This window comes from Stomoxys calcitrans, chromosome 1 (genome assembly GCF_963082655.1).
Source record: "Stomoxys calcitrans chromosome 1, idStoCalc2.1, whole genome shotgun sequence".
NCBI lineage: Eukaryota > Metazoa > Arthropoda > Insecta > Diptera > Muscidae > Stomoxys > Stomoxys calcitrans.
This window is the reverse complement of record NC_081552.1, coordinates 23,889,168-23,903,132: the sequence shown is the minus strand read 5'-3', so window position 1 is coordinate 23,903,132 and position 13,965 is coordinate 23,889,168. Positions and strand designations below refer to the sequence as shown.

The 13,965-nt window shown below is 35.9% G+C and overlaps 1 protein-coding gene and 1 long non-coding RNA gene across 2 annotated transcripts; both read right to left on the bottom strand.

Moving 5' to 3' along the window:
• Nucleotides 1-248: 248 nt before the first annotated feature.
• LOC131995667 (uncharacterized) lies at nucleotides 249-5,573 on the bottom strand. Its single transcript, XM_059364506.1, has 2 exons — nucleotides 1,403-5,573; nucleotides 249-811 (listed from the first exon to the last, which is right to left on the bottom strand). The coding sequence occupies exons 1-2, from the start codon at nucleotides 5,571-5,573 to the stop codon at nucleotides 249-251; spliced, it is 4,734 nt and encodes a 1,577-aa protein (XP_059220489.1).
• A 1,617-nt stretch (nucleotides 5,574-7,190) lies between these two features.
• LOC131994197 (uncharacterized) lies at nucleotides 7,191-8,015 on the bottom strand. The gene is made up of 2 exons (XR_009396526.1): nucleotides 7,825-8,015; nucleotides 7,191-7,724 (listed from the first exon to the last, which is right to left on the bottom strand). It is a non-coding gene; the product is annotated as an uncharacterized LOC131994197 (long non-coding RNA).
• Nucleotides 8,016-13,965: the final 5,950 nt, after the last annotated feature.

The following is a 13,965-nucleotide window of genomic DNA, read 5'->3' as shown; positions in this document are numbered from 1 at the left end:
GTTTTCTTTGATTGGCACCCATTGAGAGAAATTTCCTACAGATTCTTAGTGGATGAAATTTTTTGCAGATTCGACACTGAAAGGGTCGTTGTTTTTGACGGCTGACTCGGTTAGGAGTGCTAGAACGGTTTTGAACAATTCTAGGCATTCTGAAAATAAAGGTTTCTTAAAATATGGAAATATTGCCAAAGATAATGATATTGAAAAGGAATCGTATATGATATGGTAAGGAAAGGAGTCGGAAGGAACTATTGGGTGGGAAGTAGAACGAGTTTTGTAATTGGACGAGTAATCACACCCTTTGATGTGTAAACGGAGGCTACTCGTACACGCTTATCTTTTCCTGGATGAACATGAGTAACTCGACCAATTCGCCATTCGTTTGGTGGAAGATTTTCGTCGCGGATAACGACAATGGAATCAATTTCTACGTTCTTTTCTGGATTTTTCCATTTGTTCCTCTTATGGAGCTCCTTTAAATACTCGGATTTCCAACGTTGGCAAAAATGTTGCTGAAGGACCTTGACACGTTGCCAACGATTAACCACAGACTCAGGATGAGTGTCGTAATTAGGCTCTGGAGGAGCCAAAATTGGTCCTCCTATGAGAAAATGTCCTGGTGTGAGCGGATTTAAGTCAGTGAAATCCTCTGACATTGTGGAAATAGGCCTCGAATTAAGACAAGCTTCTATTTTTGTCAGAAGAGTACAAAATTCTTCGAAGGTGTAGGTGAAACCGCCAGAAATTTTCTTCAAATGGGTCTTAAAACTTTTCACCCCGGCTTCCCATAGGCCACCCATATGGGGTGCGCCTGGGGGAATGAAATGCCACGAGAGGTTTTGGTGGATAAATTGGGACACAATATTGGATTTAGATGCTGCAACGAAGTCCCTAGCGATATCTCTTGAGGCACCAACGAAATTAGTTCCGTTGTCGGAATATATATTAAGAGGACAGCCACGCCTGGAGACAAATCGGTGAAAAGCTGCGAGGAACACTGGGGTGGATAAAGAGGACGTAGGTTCCAGGTGAATTGCTTTGGTCGCAAGACACACAAAAACGCAAACGTACCCTTTGGAAATTTTGGAACCACGACCTGAAAAGCTCTTAACGTCGAACGGACCTGCAAAGTCAACGCCTGTGTTATGGAATGGGCGCTTTAAGGTTGTTCGTGTTGGGGGAAGAGCTGCCATGAGCTGTGTTTGAATTTTCTTCTTATGTAAAACACACACCTTACACTGGTGGATTATAGTTTTGATGAGGTTTTTTAATTTAGGAATCCAAAATTGCATTCGAATGAGGTTAAGTACTTGCTGGTTACCACCATGAATGCTAAGAATATGAGTGAATTGGACTAAAAGGCGACTAAGATGGCAGTTATAGGGGAGAATTATTGGATAACGTTCATCGTAGCTAAGGGATGGCGAATACGCGAGTCGACCAAACGCGCGAATAACTCCATTCTCATCCAGAAATGGATTTAAGTTAAGAATGTTAGAAGACTTTGGGACAGCTTTCTTTAGTCGTAAAGCTTCAACCACCTCTGGAAATCCTTCCGCTTGAGCTAGAACTATTAATCTATTTCTAACTGCCTTTACTTCTGTAACCTTTAACTCGACAGAATCGAATGTGACTGAATCGCGGTGCTTTGGATGAGTCTTGTGAAAGAATCGGAATATATAACAAATGACTCGAATAGCCCGATGAAAAGAAGAAAAGCGACCTATAATTTCGTGATTATCGGAGTTGGTAGCAAGATGTACTCGTAGGGCTTTCTGTTCCAATTCAGTATCGTCTATGATATCGTCTGATATAGGCCAACTGTTTCGAGATTCGGACAGCCACTTAGGTCCGCACCACCAGAGATTATTTTCAATTAAATCTTTGGGATAAACTCCGCGGCTAGCTAAGTCCGCTGGATTGAATAGGGTATCAACATGGAACCAATTGTCAATTCCTACCTTGCTGCTTATGGTGGATACGCGGTTTGCAACAAAAGTTTTCCAGTTGCATGCGGGCTTTCGCAGCCAAGCCAAAACAATAGTTGAATCAGTCCATTTGAATATTTCATAACTTGGAAGATTCATTGAAGGAATTACTGACTCGACAACTTCTGCGAGCAAGGTAGCCCCAAGGAGTTCAAGTTTAGGAATGGAAAGGCATTTGACTGGTGCTACCCTGGATTTGGATGTTAGCAAATTTACAGAAACATGTCTGCTTTCATCCTCCACACGGGAGTAAATGACTGCTGCATATGCATTTTCCGATGCATCGCAAAATGCGTGAAATTGGATACGAAATGAGGGTGCGTAGGAAATCCAACGTGGGATTTGGATTGAGTTGATAGTTGAGAAGTCATCTAGAAGATTTTTCCAATCTTGGAAACATTTGGAAGTAATTTTCTCATCCCAATCAACCTTGGATAACCACACATGTCGCATAAGAATTTTCGCTAGGACGACTATGGGTGCTAGCCATCCAGCTGGATCGAAAATCTTAGATATTTCGGAAAGCACCTCTCTTTTCGTGTAACTCTCCTTACATGGCGTTGCCTGAATTACGAATAAGAACTTATCTAACATGGCATTCCACCGCACACCTAAAGTCTTGGTTAGGCTGCTGTCATCGAAAAGAAGGAAATCTTCCTTCAAGATGTGCTCTTTGGGTAAGGACTGGAGAATCTCCTTAGAATTGGATGCCCATTTTCTAAGTGGAAAACATGCGGAATTAAGGGCTGAGATCAATTGATCTTTAGCCTTTAAAGCCAATTGGAGATCGTGGCAACCAGTTAAAACATCGTCCACGTACATGTCGTCTCGAATAATGTGGCTTGCCAAAGGATAAAAACTGCTGCAGTCTTCTGCGAGCTGCATTAGAGTTCTAATAGCCAAATATGGAGCTGCATTTACACCAAAGGTTACGGTTTGCAGTTCGAAATCTTGAATCTGTTCCTTTGGCTTTGTTCGAAACAGAATTCTCTGGAAGCAAGAATGATCTTTATTAATCCTTATTTGCCGATACATCTTTTCGATGTCGGCACTGAAAACATAGCGATAGAGACGCCAGCGCAAAAGAAGAAGAGTCAAGTCATTCTGAAGTACTGGGCCTGGATAGAGAATGTCATTAAGTGATGTTCCCGAGGATGTTGGACATGAGGCATTGAAGACCACTCTGACTTTGGTAGTGGTTCTATCGGGTTTTATCACCGCATGGTGGGGGAGGTAATAGTGCCTTGGAAACTCTTCCTCAACAGGAATAGGAACCTTGGCCATATGGCCTAGGTCTAAATATTCCTGGATGACAGAATCATATTCGTCTTTTAACGACATGTTTTTGGATAGTCGAGACTCATTTCTCAAGAATTGAGCACTAGCTATGGACCTGGATCGTCCTATCTGTGGAGAGTTATATGAAAAGGATTCCTTGAACGGCAGAGACACTATATATCTCCCATCAGAGTCACGTTTGGTTGTTTCCGAATATAATTTCTCGCAAAATGAATCGGATTCGGAGAGTAGAGGCTTTTGCGGAACTTCCTCCACCTCCCAAAAACGCTTTAGCTGTTTTTCTAAATTCGTTTCTGAAAAGTAGGAAACTATAGTAGAATAGGATGATACTTTAGGATTATTCCGGATAGGTCCTGTAATTATCCATCCGAATATTGTCTCTTGAGCGACAAGAGAGCCGCAAATGTTTCGACGAACATTGTCCAAAAGAATATTATTGAATATGTCCGCGCCAATAAGCAGATCGATTCGGCTACTTTCAAGAAACTTTGGATCAGCAAGCCGAATGTTCGGAAATTCTACAAGAACCGAAGGATTAATGGAACTTGTTGGAAGATCTCCTGAAAGTTGCGGCACGACCAAAGCTGTTACATTGACATGCAAGTCGGAGTCAAAACGAGGGCTTATAGAAAATGTTGCCATTTTTCTGGATTTTGCTGACGTGACACCATTGAGACCCGCAATGTCGGCCTCGATTGGTTGGAAAGGCAGTTTGAGGATATTGAAGACACGTTCAGATATGAACGTTCCTTGTGAACCTGAGTCTATCAGGGCTCTCACAAAATATTTCAGTCCGAGATGACTGATTTCAACCAGCGCAGTGCCGAGAAGAACATTTTGAGAATGTGCAGCGAAACATGATTGGATGTTACTTGCAGAGGACGAAAAAGGCGGGAAAGATACCTGTTCGAGGCTTGCGTGATGAACGGAAGATTGGGGGATTGTGGACTGTATCTGTTGGAGTTCAGAATTTTGAATTTGGGAGTGACTTGAGGCAGGATTCGTATCGTGAACAGGCTTAACGTCACGATGCAGGAGAGTATTATGCCTCTTTCCACACGAGTAGCAGTTGTGAGGACTTTTGCAGTCCTTTACGCTATGGGCTTTTGCGAAACAATTGAGACATAAATTCAATCTTCGGATACAAGATTGTCTATCATCTATTTTCATGTTAAGAAACTTAGGGCATTTGCGGATTGTATGAGGCTCATTTGCACATAAATTGCATGGTGGATTTGAAGTGGGGGGAGAAACCTTCGCATGGTTGCTATTAATTTTCTTATTCAAGGGCGTTGCCTGTTTCTTACAGCTTGAATTCGTCTTATCTGCATTGAAGGGACCGTTTATTTCACAAATTGTCTCCAACGTCTGGTATCTGCTTGACAAAAACGAATCTAAATCTGTCCATTTTGAAATATCTTTCTTGTTTTTAATGGATTGCTCCCACAGAGAAAGAGTAACACGAGGAAGTTTCGTAGAGCAGACAAAAACAAAAATTGCGTCCCAGCTTGAGACGTCAATATCATATAATTTCAAGGACGAAATGCAGGAGTTGATGTCGCGTTGAAGGCATTTAATATCTTCACTTGACTCCGTAGTAATCGTGGACAAATTAAATAGAATTCGAAGCTGACTATGGACTAACATTCTTTTGTTTTCGAATCTATCTTTAAGATTCGACCATGCGATGTCAAAGCCGTTGTTTGTCAGGGGACATTTTTTGACAATGTCATGTGCCTCTCCCTCTGTCTTCTTCCTCAAATGAAACAATTTTTGAACCTTGGAAAGACTGGAGTTATTCACGTATATGGCAGAGAACATGTCTCGAAACGAAGGCCAGGATTGGTAATCTCCACGGAAAGATTCCGTATCGCAAGCTGGAAGGTGAAAATTAGAAGGCTGGACGGATGCTTGCTGAGTGGGAGTTACATTTGTTCGTCTATGAATATGGGCACTAAGTTTTGAAACAATTCTGACGTAGGTTTCATAAGAAGCGTGAAATCTTGCATTTATGCTGTCTAGGTCAGAGCCTTCGCTATCAGAATCTGATTCAGGGGAGTTATTCCCATCATCATTGGCTTCTCCGGATGGCTTTTTGCTCTGACTGTCGAAATGATCGATACATTTGTCATAAAGGCTTTTGACAGTTGCCCAAATTGATTTAAGCTCATCGCGGTGTATCTCTAGAGCGAAAATAGATGATTCGGAAATATTTGCCTCAGTTAATCCCTGTTCGAAATTAACTAGCTTATCATTAGCCCGGATGAATCGTTCTAAGGAGCTCATGATGAATGTTGGAATTTAAGAGAATTAATTGAATGAGAAACCACGAGAAGAAAAGACTTAAATATCGTTAAGCTGTAGATATATAAGGCAAATTCCTAATATATGAAATCAGGCTTCGAAATAGGCTTCTTCGAATTTCTAATGGGAAAGAAGCTATTTGTACAACGTGATTGAAATGGGTGTGGAATTCCTGATTATCTTGTGTTTCCCTTTCTTTGCAAAATGAAAAACAGGAAACAAATTTAGGTAAAAGAAAAATACGAATGAAAAAAAACCTAATTATTTTTTGGAAAAGCGTTTTGTGAAAAAAATGTGTAGACTTCTCTATTTTCCAAAGTAAATTCGCAATAAAAATTCACAAAAGAATTTTATATGGAGTGCTTTCTGATTGTGTTTTTTTTTTTTTTGAAAAAGGATGGAAACGTTGTCTTTTTAAAATTTTCTCAAAAAAATAGTTTTAATGTGGAAATTTAATCATCTATTTTACTTTTATTTATTTATTCACTTTCTCCAGTTTGTATACACTTGCAATTTGCAGATTAAAAATTTTCATTACAAAGAAAAAATATTGTAAATCATGCGGGATTTTAATTTCGGAATTGTATTAAATTAAATGGAAAAGGGTCCACCCTAATATATCGCAGTCATGCGAACTTTCAATGCGCAGACCAATTCAACTTTCTATAATAGAACTTATGAGCCCAAATTCACTTCGCTCAAAGGTTTTAAATTGTTGTATTATATTTTATTAAACGCTGTAAGTAGATCTTCATGGAAATATATGGATTTGTTTATGTAGCAAAAATTCTTTCATCTATATTTCTATTTACATTTGTCAATAATGTTATCGATTTTTACACAATCGAAGGGAACTACGAAATAAAAACGATTACTTATTTTGCGTGGGATCTGATGAATCCGATGAGTTGAAATATTTTTTATATGAGAGGGAATGAGAAAAACAAATCGAAGTGTATGGACAATATCACTCGTTCCCTTTTCTAGTGTTTCATTCCATCGAATGTGTTATACAAATTTGGCACTTAGAAATTGGGGGATAGAGATAAGCAATTGGAGAGAGCACGGATAAAAAGAAGTATGGATAATTGGAATGGAGGAATAAATGAGGAGAATTGTAGCATATATATGTAAATATGTATGTACGTACCAATTAAGTTACAGGTTTATATGAAGTAACGGAAAATATGATGTGGGAGCTTGGATTGAATATCAGCTTCTCTATTTGTTGTATATCCACATTTTTTTGTTTTACATATGTACACTCATTCACGTGGATATAAGTATTTATGTATATTCGTATGTAAATTGATTTTTTAGGTTAGGATTTATAACCCAATTTTATGCAATAAAACACAAGGCCTTTTTTTTTTTTTTTTTTGGTATGTTTCAAAAAACTTTTTTAAACACTTATGGAGTAGGAGGTTTAATTTTCTTTGCGGAATTTTAACGTTAATTTCACCAAAATTAACTGGAAAAAATAACTTTTAGCACCGCCTTTTTTTCAATTTATTGGGAACATTTATACATATTTATAAATGAATCAAATATATGAACATGTCGAACACTTGTCACTTATGGATTTTTTTTTTTTTGCAATTTTTCACGTTTTTCTCAAATTCGGACGATCGGACTAACTTTAATGAATTTCTTTAAAACTTAACTTTACTAACTTTTCAGTTACTCAGTTTTGTTTAAAACGAAGAACATTGGTATATAAAACAATTTCTTCTTTTTCAATAATTTGCTTGTGCAGCTGATAACTATGATTTTAATGCGGACTGACACTTGTTACAATACACAGCGAAACTATAGGAATCCGATTGAGTTTTTGTGCTCTCTTTTATCTGCCTGTCAACTCTAAACTAGTTTCCCAATCGAAACGTACATAACATAAATAAGAATTGGAAGTTATTTCAAACCTGGGACAATCTGGAATGTGGGAGATATTCCTTAGCGATGGACGTAAGAAGTGATGATGTCTTTAGGAATCAGACTTATGCAACCCGGTACCAATGCGTATAGAAATCCGGTTCGAAGGACCATAAAATGTTTGCGTGTAGGTTGAATGTACCTTGGTTGTCTTTAGAATTATGAACTGGAAAACATCAAACAAGACTTAAGACACCTTTCCTTTTGGACGAATGTTTCCTCAGAAAAAATAGATAGAAATTGGAAAAAGGAAGGTTTGGTTATGTATGGATAACCCCAGGTTGAAGATAAAAACTCTTACCGATGTGGTTCGTTTCGTTGGTAAATTCAAAGTGGGAGTTTATTTTAATAATGGCTTATCATCTAACATATGATTTTGTATGTTGGCTAACTTAACGAAAGCAAAAGAAGTTACCTGTCAACTTATAGTTAGTAAACTTAGAGGTAAGAAAGAAATAATTGGGCAAAATTGTAATAGATTATATCATTGGCATAAACACTAGCCATAAATGAGATCGTAGCGATCAAAATACTGAAAAAAGTCAATTTTCAAGTAGTGCTATATTCATTGCTAAAAAACAAGTATTACGTCACATTTTATTGCAAAGATGTTAAATAAACTTTTATTTGGTAACACTTCTTCTACAAAACACAAAAAGAATCATGGAAATATCTCTATTCTATTCCATTTTATGGAACCGGCAATAAAAAAGTCAATTTTTCAAAAAAGTCGAATTTCCCAAATTTTGTTTTTGTTGTCCTAATTGCACATGACACACTATAGCCATATTTACGCAACATACCTTATCGTAAAGGAAATTTTCATACCTTTCCAACAATGTATAAAACATTTCTCAACTCGGATTCTATCTACTCTAAAATTCATTTACACTTCATTAAACTCTATATAAAAATGTCTATTTGTGAAATGGAACCTTATATGGGGCCTACACTAAAACATTGATAGATTTGCCCAGGGTTTACAATACAAATGTGTTAGAATAAAAAAAGGTCTCCTGCCAAAGTTTAAAAAAATTGGAATAAAAATATGTGTTTTAGAGCGAAAACACTTCGCATCGGCGTGCGTTTATATGTATATTAGCTACTCCCAAAATAAAAAAGCATTTTAGTTTTGTATTATTTGATTTTATTCTCTACCAAATAATCTAAGGTATCAAAATTTAAAAGCTCTTTAATTTGAATGGCATCGGGATCGTCCTTATCTATATCGTCACATATTTTTGGTAGCCATTTAGTTCTGATGCTGTATAGTACCGGATCAGACGATAACAATAAATATTGAAGTAAATCATAATTTTGGTTAAATTTGGTGCTCTTTCGGGTATTGAAAAGCCGGAACTGTTTAACATCTCTATTACGGGATTCCTGAGCTTCTTCTGTAAGTTCTCCTAACGGAAGTATGTTGTATTCCACAATTTCCTTGCCATGATGTAAGACTTTATGTACTGTCGGTGTTAAAGCTTTCCACGAATATAAATCAGATAAAATGTTTTTTGTGTCATTACTATAAGCTTCAAATTTGGTTGAATTTATCATCTTTTTGCTATTGATTACAGCCAAAATCACTTTGAATCGTCTTAGCAAGTGTTCATCAAGACCGGTTATTTTAGATGTCGATACGGGGTCCTCAAAAAACCGCCTTGCCGAGTTGCCATCATTTGTGCTTCCGTATCCGTAAAGAGGTTTATCTATTATAAGTCCCTTTTGTTTAAACTCCAACTGGATTCGATTCTTCTCTTCCTGCCTCATTTTGTGAAGATCTTGGTTGTTTCTAGCAGAGACATCGCGGTTTCCAGGGCTAGTCCGATATTTAAGGTCATACGATAAATGCAAACAATACTCCATGAATCGAATTCTACAGTGCAGGGGCGAAATACCGAAATTGAGCGCATTTTCGTTTACTAAATTTTCATCAGACTTGTCCTCGAATTGCCCATTCTTCTTGCCACAAATATTGCATCTCCAATTGGACATAACGCCAGTTAATGCGTTTGCCACCTTTCCATCGATCATAGTGAGTTGTAGTTGAAACGAAACTTTTATATTTCTTCCCAATTGGTTTATAACAATCATGGGTAATGCAGCAATTTCTTCCTTTATTTCGTTCACCAAAGATCGTGTTGTGTTCCGGTCTTCCTTTGTATACTCAAACCGAATTGGGCGACATAAATATTTTGACCCAGGTGTTCTATTTATCCATATATCTTGAAATGCATTTTCTTTCGATGATGAAGATTGGTCCTTGTACAATCTCATTCTCAATGGTACTAATGATGCCATGAAAATTGATGCGAAGTTGGTATCTATTTCTGTTTGTTGCTTATATTCGGAAAATCCAGATGATCCATCACAACCCCATTTGCTGATCAAAACCACTTCGGAATTATTACATGTGTTCAACTGTTCTTCAGTAAAATTAGAAATAATTCTAACAGCTGTATTTTCAACAAGATCAGCAAGTTTCACTCTTGCTTTTAATTCGTCCACGTATATATTTGATGGCACCATTTTCGTCCTGGTGTTGTACAATTTATGTTTTGAGGGTAAACAACCCCATCCTTTTTCACGAAGAGCCTTCCTCATTGTTGAGTATTTGTTTCTTGAGAGGCCTAGGTTCAAAATCAGGGCCAGTGCATCTTCCTCCGTGAATTCTGTAGTCGATTTTGGAGTTGGAATACTTTCTACCATTCTCTTTACCCTTTTCGGAGATGCTAATGGTAAAACATCGACAATTCGTCCAACATTTTTTGGTTGTGTTTTTAACAATGCTGTTTTGAACGTATCTTTTATTAAATTTGGCGGATGTGCCGCCAATAGTTCCTCTTGTTTTTTCTTTTTGGTTTTCTCCGTAACTTCGTCGTATGCTTTGCTAGGCCGGCCGGGAATCAGCGGTTTAATTTCAATAAGTAGATCCGATTTCAGCCACTTCTCATACATTTTGAAAAACTTGATTTTTGCGAATGAACATTCTGGCAAGCTTCTCTCAAATGATTTGTAGAATTTTTCAAGTTTGTCTAAAGCGTCTTTATTTAGCCTTATTCCATATATGTGGTCCAAAGTGTAAACAAGTTCCTTAAATGACTCCGTGTATGATTTGGAATCATTTTTGATGTCCCATACAATTTTCGAAAGAGTGGAATACTTCAGTATGACTTCCATAACTTATAAATGTCCTTTACGCCTCTACAAAATATAATGAAGAAAATTTGGATTTTGTTCAAATATTTATGCAATATATTCACAATTAATGACCCATTTCAGGTATCAGACGCAATCGTAAAAAGGGGTCCAAAGTGCCTCTTTTTACTTACTCTTCTATAATTATTTACCTGGACTCGAATTTGGTTAAAAAAAATGACAATGAATTTTTTATGGGTAGGTTTTTTCACATTCATTGATACGGTGGATTTCCTGGGAATTCGACATAGCGAAACAGGTAACATTTGTCTGCATCAAATCTTAACACAAATATATATATATATGCAGGTATATTTCTAGGTTACTTTTTATTCAAAAATCATCAGCTTACATTAAAAATAGATGTAGGTACTATACAAACGCACGCCGATGCGAAGTGTTTTCGCTCTAAAACACATATTTTTATTCCAATTTTTTTAAACTTTGGCAGGAGACCTTTTTTTATTCTAACACATTTGTATTGTAAACCCTGGGCAAATCTATCAATGTTTTAGTGTAGGCCCCATATAAGGTTCCATTTCACAAATAGACATTTTTATATAGAGTTTAATGAAGTGTAAATGAATTTTAGAGTAGATAGAATCCGAGTTGAGAAATGTTTTATACATTGTTGGAAAGGTATGAAAATTTCCTTTACGATAAGGTATGTTGCGTAAATATGGCTATAGTGTGTCATGTGCAATTAGGACAACAAAAACAAAATTTGGGAAATTCGACTTTTTTGAAAAATTGACTTTTTTATTGCCGGTTCCATAAAATGGAATAGAATAGAGATATTTCCATGATTCTTTTTGTGTTTTGTAGAAGAAGTGTTACCAAATAAAAGTTTATTTAACATCTTTGCAATAAAATGTGACGTAATACTTGTTTTTTAGCAATGAATATAGCACTACTTGAAAATTGACTTTTTTCAGTATTTTGATCGCTACGATCTCATTTATGGCTAGGATATGGCGAGACATACCTTAAAATGTTGGGAACATTTTAAGCTTTCATTTAAGTTCAAAAAAAGCGAAAAAATCCCCGTGGAACTTTTTTTCCAGTGAGAAACTTTTGAAGTTTAGTAAAAAAATTGGCCATTTTGGTCTTAAGATAACGGTGTTGTTTGATATCGAAATTAGCCAAATTAGCACTTAAAACTTTTCTTAATACCTCGACTTTGTGAAAATGGAAAGAAATGATAATGCTTTGACGGCCAAAGTTTGCGAAAACTTAAAGGAAATGGGAGTATCTTTTTTGAAAAATTTTGCAATTTTTTGACAAAAAAAATATTTTTCATATTGAAAACGATGCCATTTTTAAACCGCCAAAGATATTCACGTGATTCCTTTTGTATTTTATGCACACATATGCTGGCATAATTTGTGTGAAGTATGAAGTTTATAGCTTTAAAATTGACGGAGTTATTAAAAAAACACTGAAAAAAACCAAGGCCAAATTTTCATATTTTAAAATTAAACAATTCATAACTCCTTAACAGTACACGATGGCATGGTACTTTATGCATAAGTTTTTTAGATCTTGTCAAGCTCTTTCTCTAGAGTCCTAAATCATGTAAATCGGTTGAGTAGATCAAAAGTTATGGCCCCCAGAAGCTTGGAGAAGTCAAAAGTGGTCAACTTTGACACCCTGTAGCTCACCCTGTATTAAAGATATGGACCAACAACAGCACTTTTCTGAAAGCCTATGTCCTCCTCTACAAATGTCTAGAACATTTTGTATGGCTAAAATCAACAGATAAAAAGTTGTAGACTTATTTCCAATTTTTTTGCCATTTGGCCCACTGTGCGTTGGCATTCAGTGTGGAACATCGCCTATTTGCAAAATTTTGCTAATCCTTATCATTTAATGAATACTTATCATGAAATACTTGTGTGTCTATGTTCGATCACTGATGTTAACAGCCTAACAGCTTTGTTACGAAAATTTTTTGTTTTAAATCTCACCACGTCTGGCAACATGAGTCTAGCAACATCTCTCTGATACTCTCATCAGAACAACATTCATGCATACAGCCAATTGAACAGCACAGCCACCGTCGAGCTAATGTAGGTAATCTTGTCTTTTCAGCTCTTCTCTTGAATTCATACCCCGTGCAGTTATACCCAGCTGATCTCTACGAAAGTTCTTTCGACGAGGGAGCACAACAAAGCACGTAAGTCAATGACCACTTAATTTGATATTTAAGAAGAAAATAGTTAAAGAAAAGCAAAGGCAAAAGCAAATGATAAGGTGACCATGTACAATAATTTTTGATTAGCCGATTTTTTTATGTGAATAATAACGTAATTTAGAGGAGATTTTCTTAATGAAGTTTTGCACACTATTAAGGAAAAAAACACTATTTTTTTACATAAATAATGATTAAAATATATATATATATATATACATATATGTTATGTATTATATGATTTTTTTTTATTAATTTTAATTTTATTTAACATTATAATATTCCATTTATTAATAACTAGCAATATGGTCTGCCTTCTCTTAGTTTTTGTTCGTGCTTTTCTTTATTTTGATGAGCCAAATTGAGTATAAAAGGATATAAAAATTAACAATTTGCCCTACTAAATAGATGAAATATGTGAGAAAGAGATTTGTTGATTTATTGCTGCCAAGCCCAAAGGAATACAAAAAAAGACCATAGAAAAGAAAAGTGTATATTTCTTTATATTTTTTTATGGAAAATAACACTCGATTACTTAATTTTTTTTTAATCTATTTCCTTTATCACTTTGTAATTTTTTTATGAAAATTTCCCATTGCTAAAATTTATTCAAGTTTACATAAAATTTAAATGAATTTTCTCGTAATTAATTGATTATTTTTGCATGTATCTTTTTAATAATTTATATTAATGATCATTTGTTATTTAGATTGTAATTTATTCGTATTAGGAAATTATGGTAATTTTTCTTGAATTTTATTGGAATAAAAACTTCATTATGAATTGTCATTAAGCTTTAGAAGTACATCTGTTTCTTTTCTCTTACATGTAGGCAAGGTTTGTTGCACGGAATTCGGTTTGCAGCATATCTAGTATAGATTGGAACATTTTCATGTTGCAACCATGGCAGGGAGGGCACATCAAGCAACACAACTTCCGGTTGCTATGCAACATTTAGGTGACTTTCACTTTTCCGTATCCTTGCTCATTCCCCTTTTCTTTTCTAGTAAATGACGTACGCTTTGTTCGATATCCTTTCCGTTTCCCTACCTT

Bases quoted from the DNA above. Each gene is read 5' to 3' on its own strand.
- LOC131995667 (XM_059364506.1), bottom strand. From the start codon at position 5,573: ATGAGCTCCTTAGAACGATTCATCCGGGCTAATGATAAGCTAGTTAAT. The intron at 812-1,402 runs GTTATCCAATAA...TCATTCCCCCAG, and splicing joins ATCCCTTAGCTACGATGAAC to GCGCACCCCATATGGGTGGC.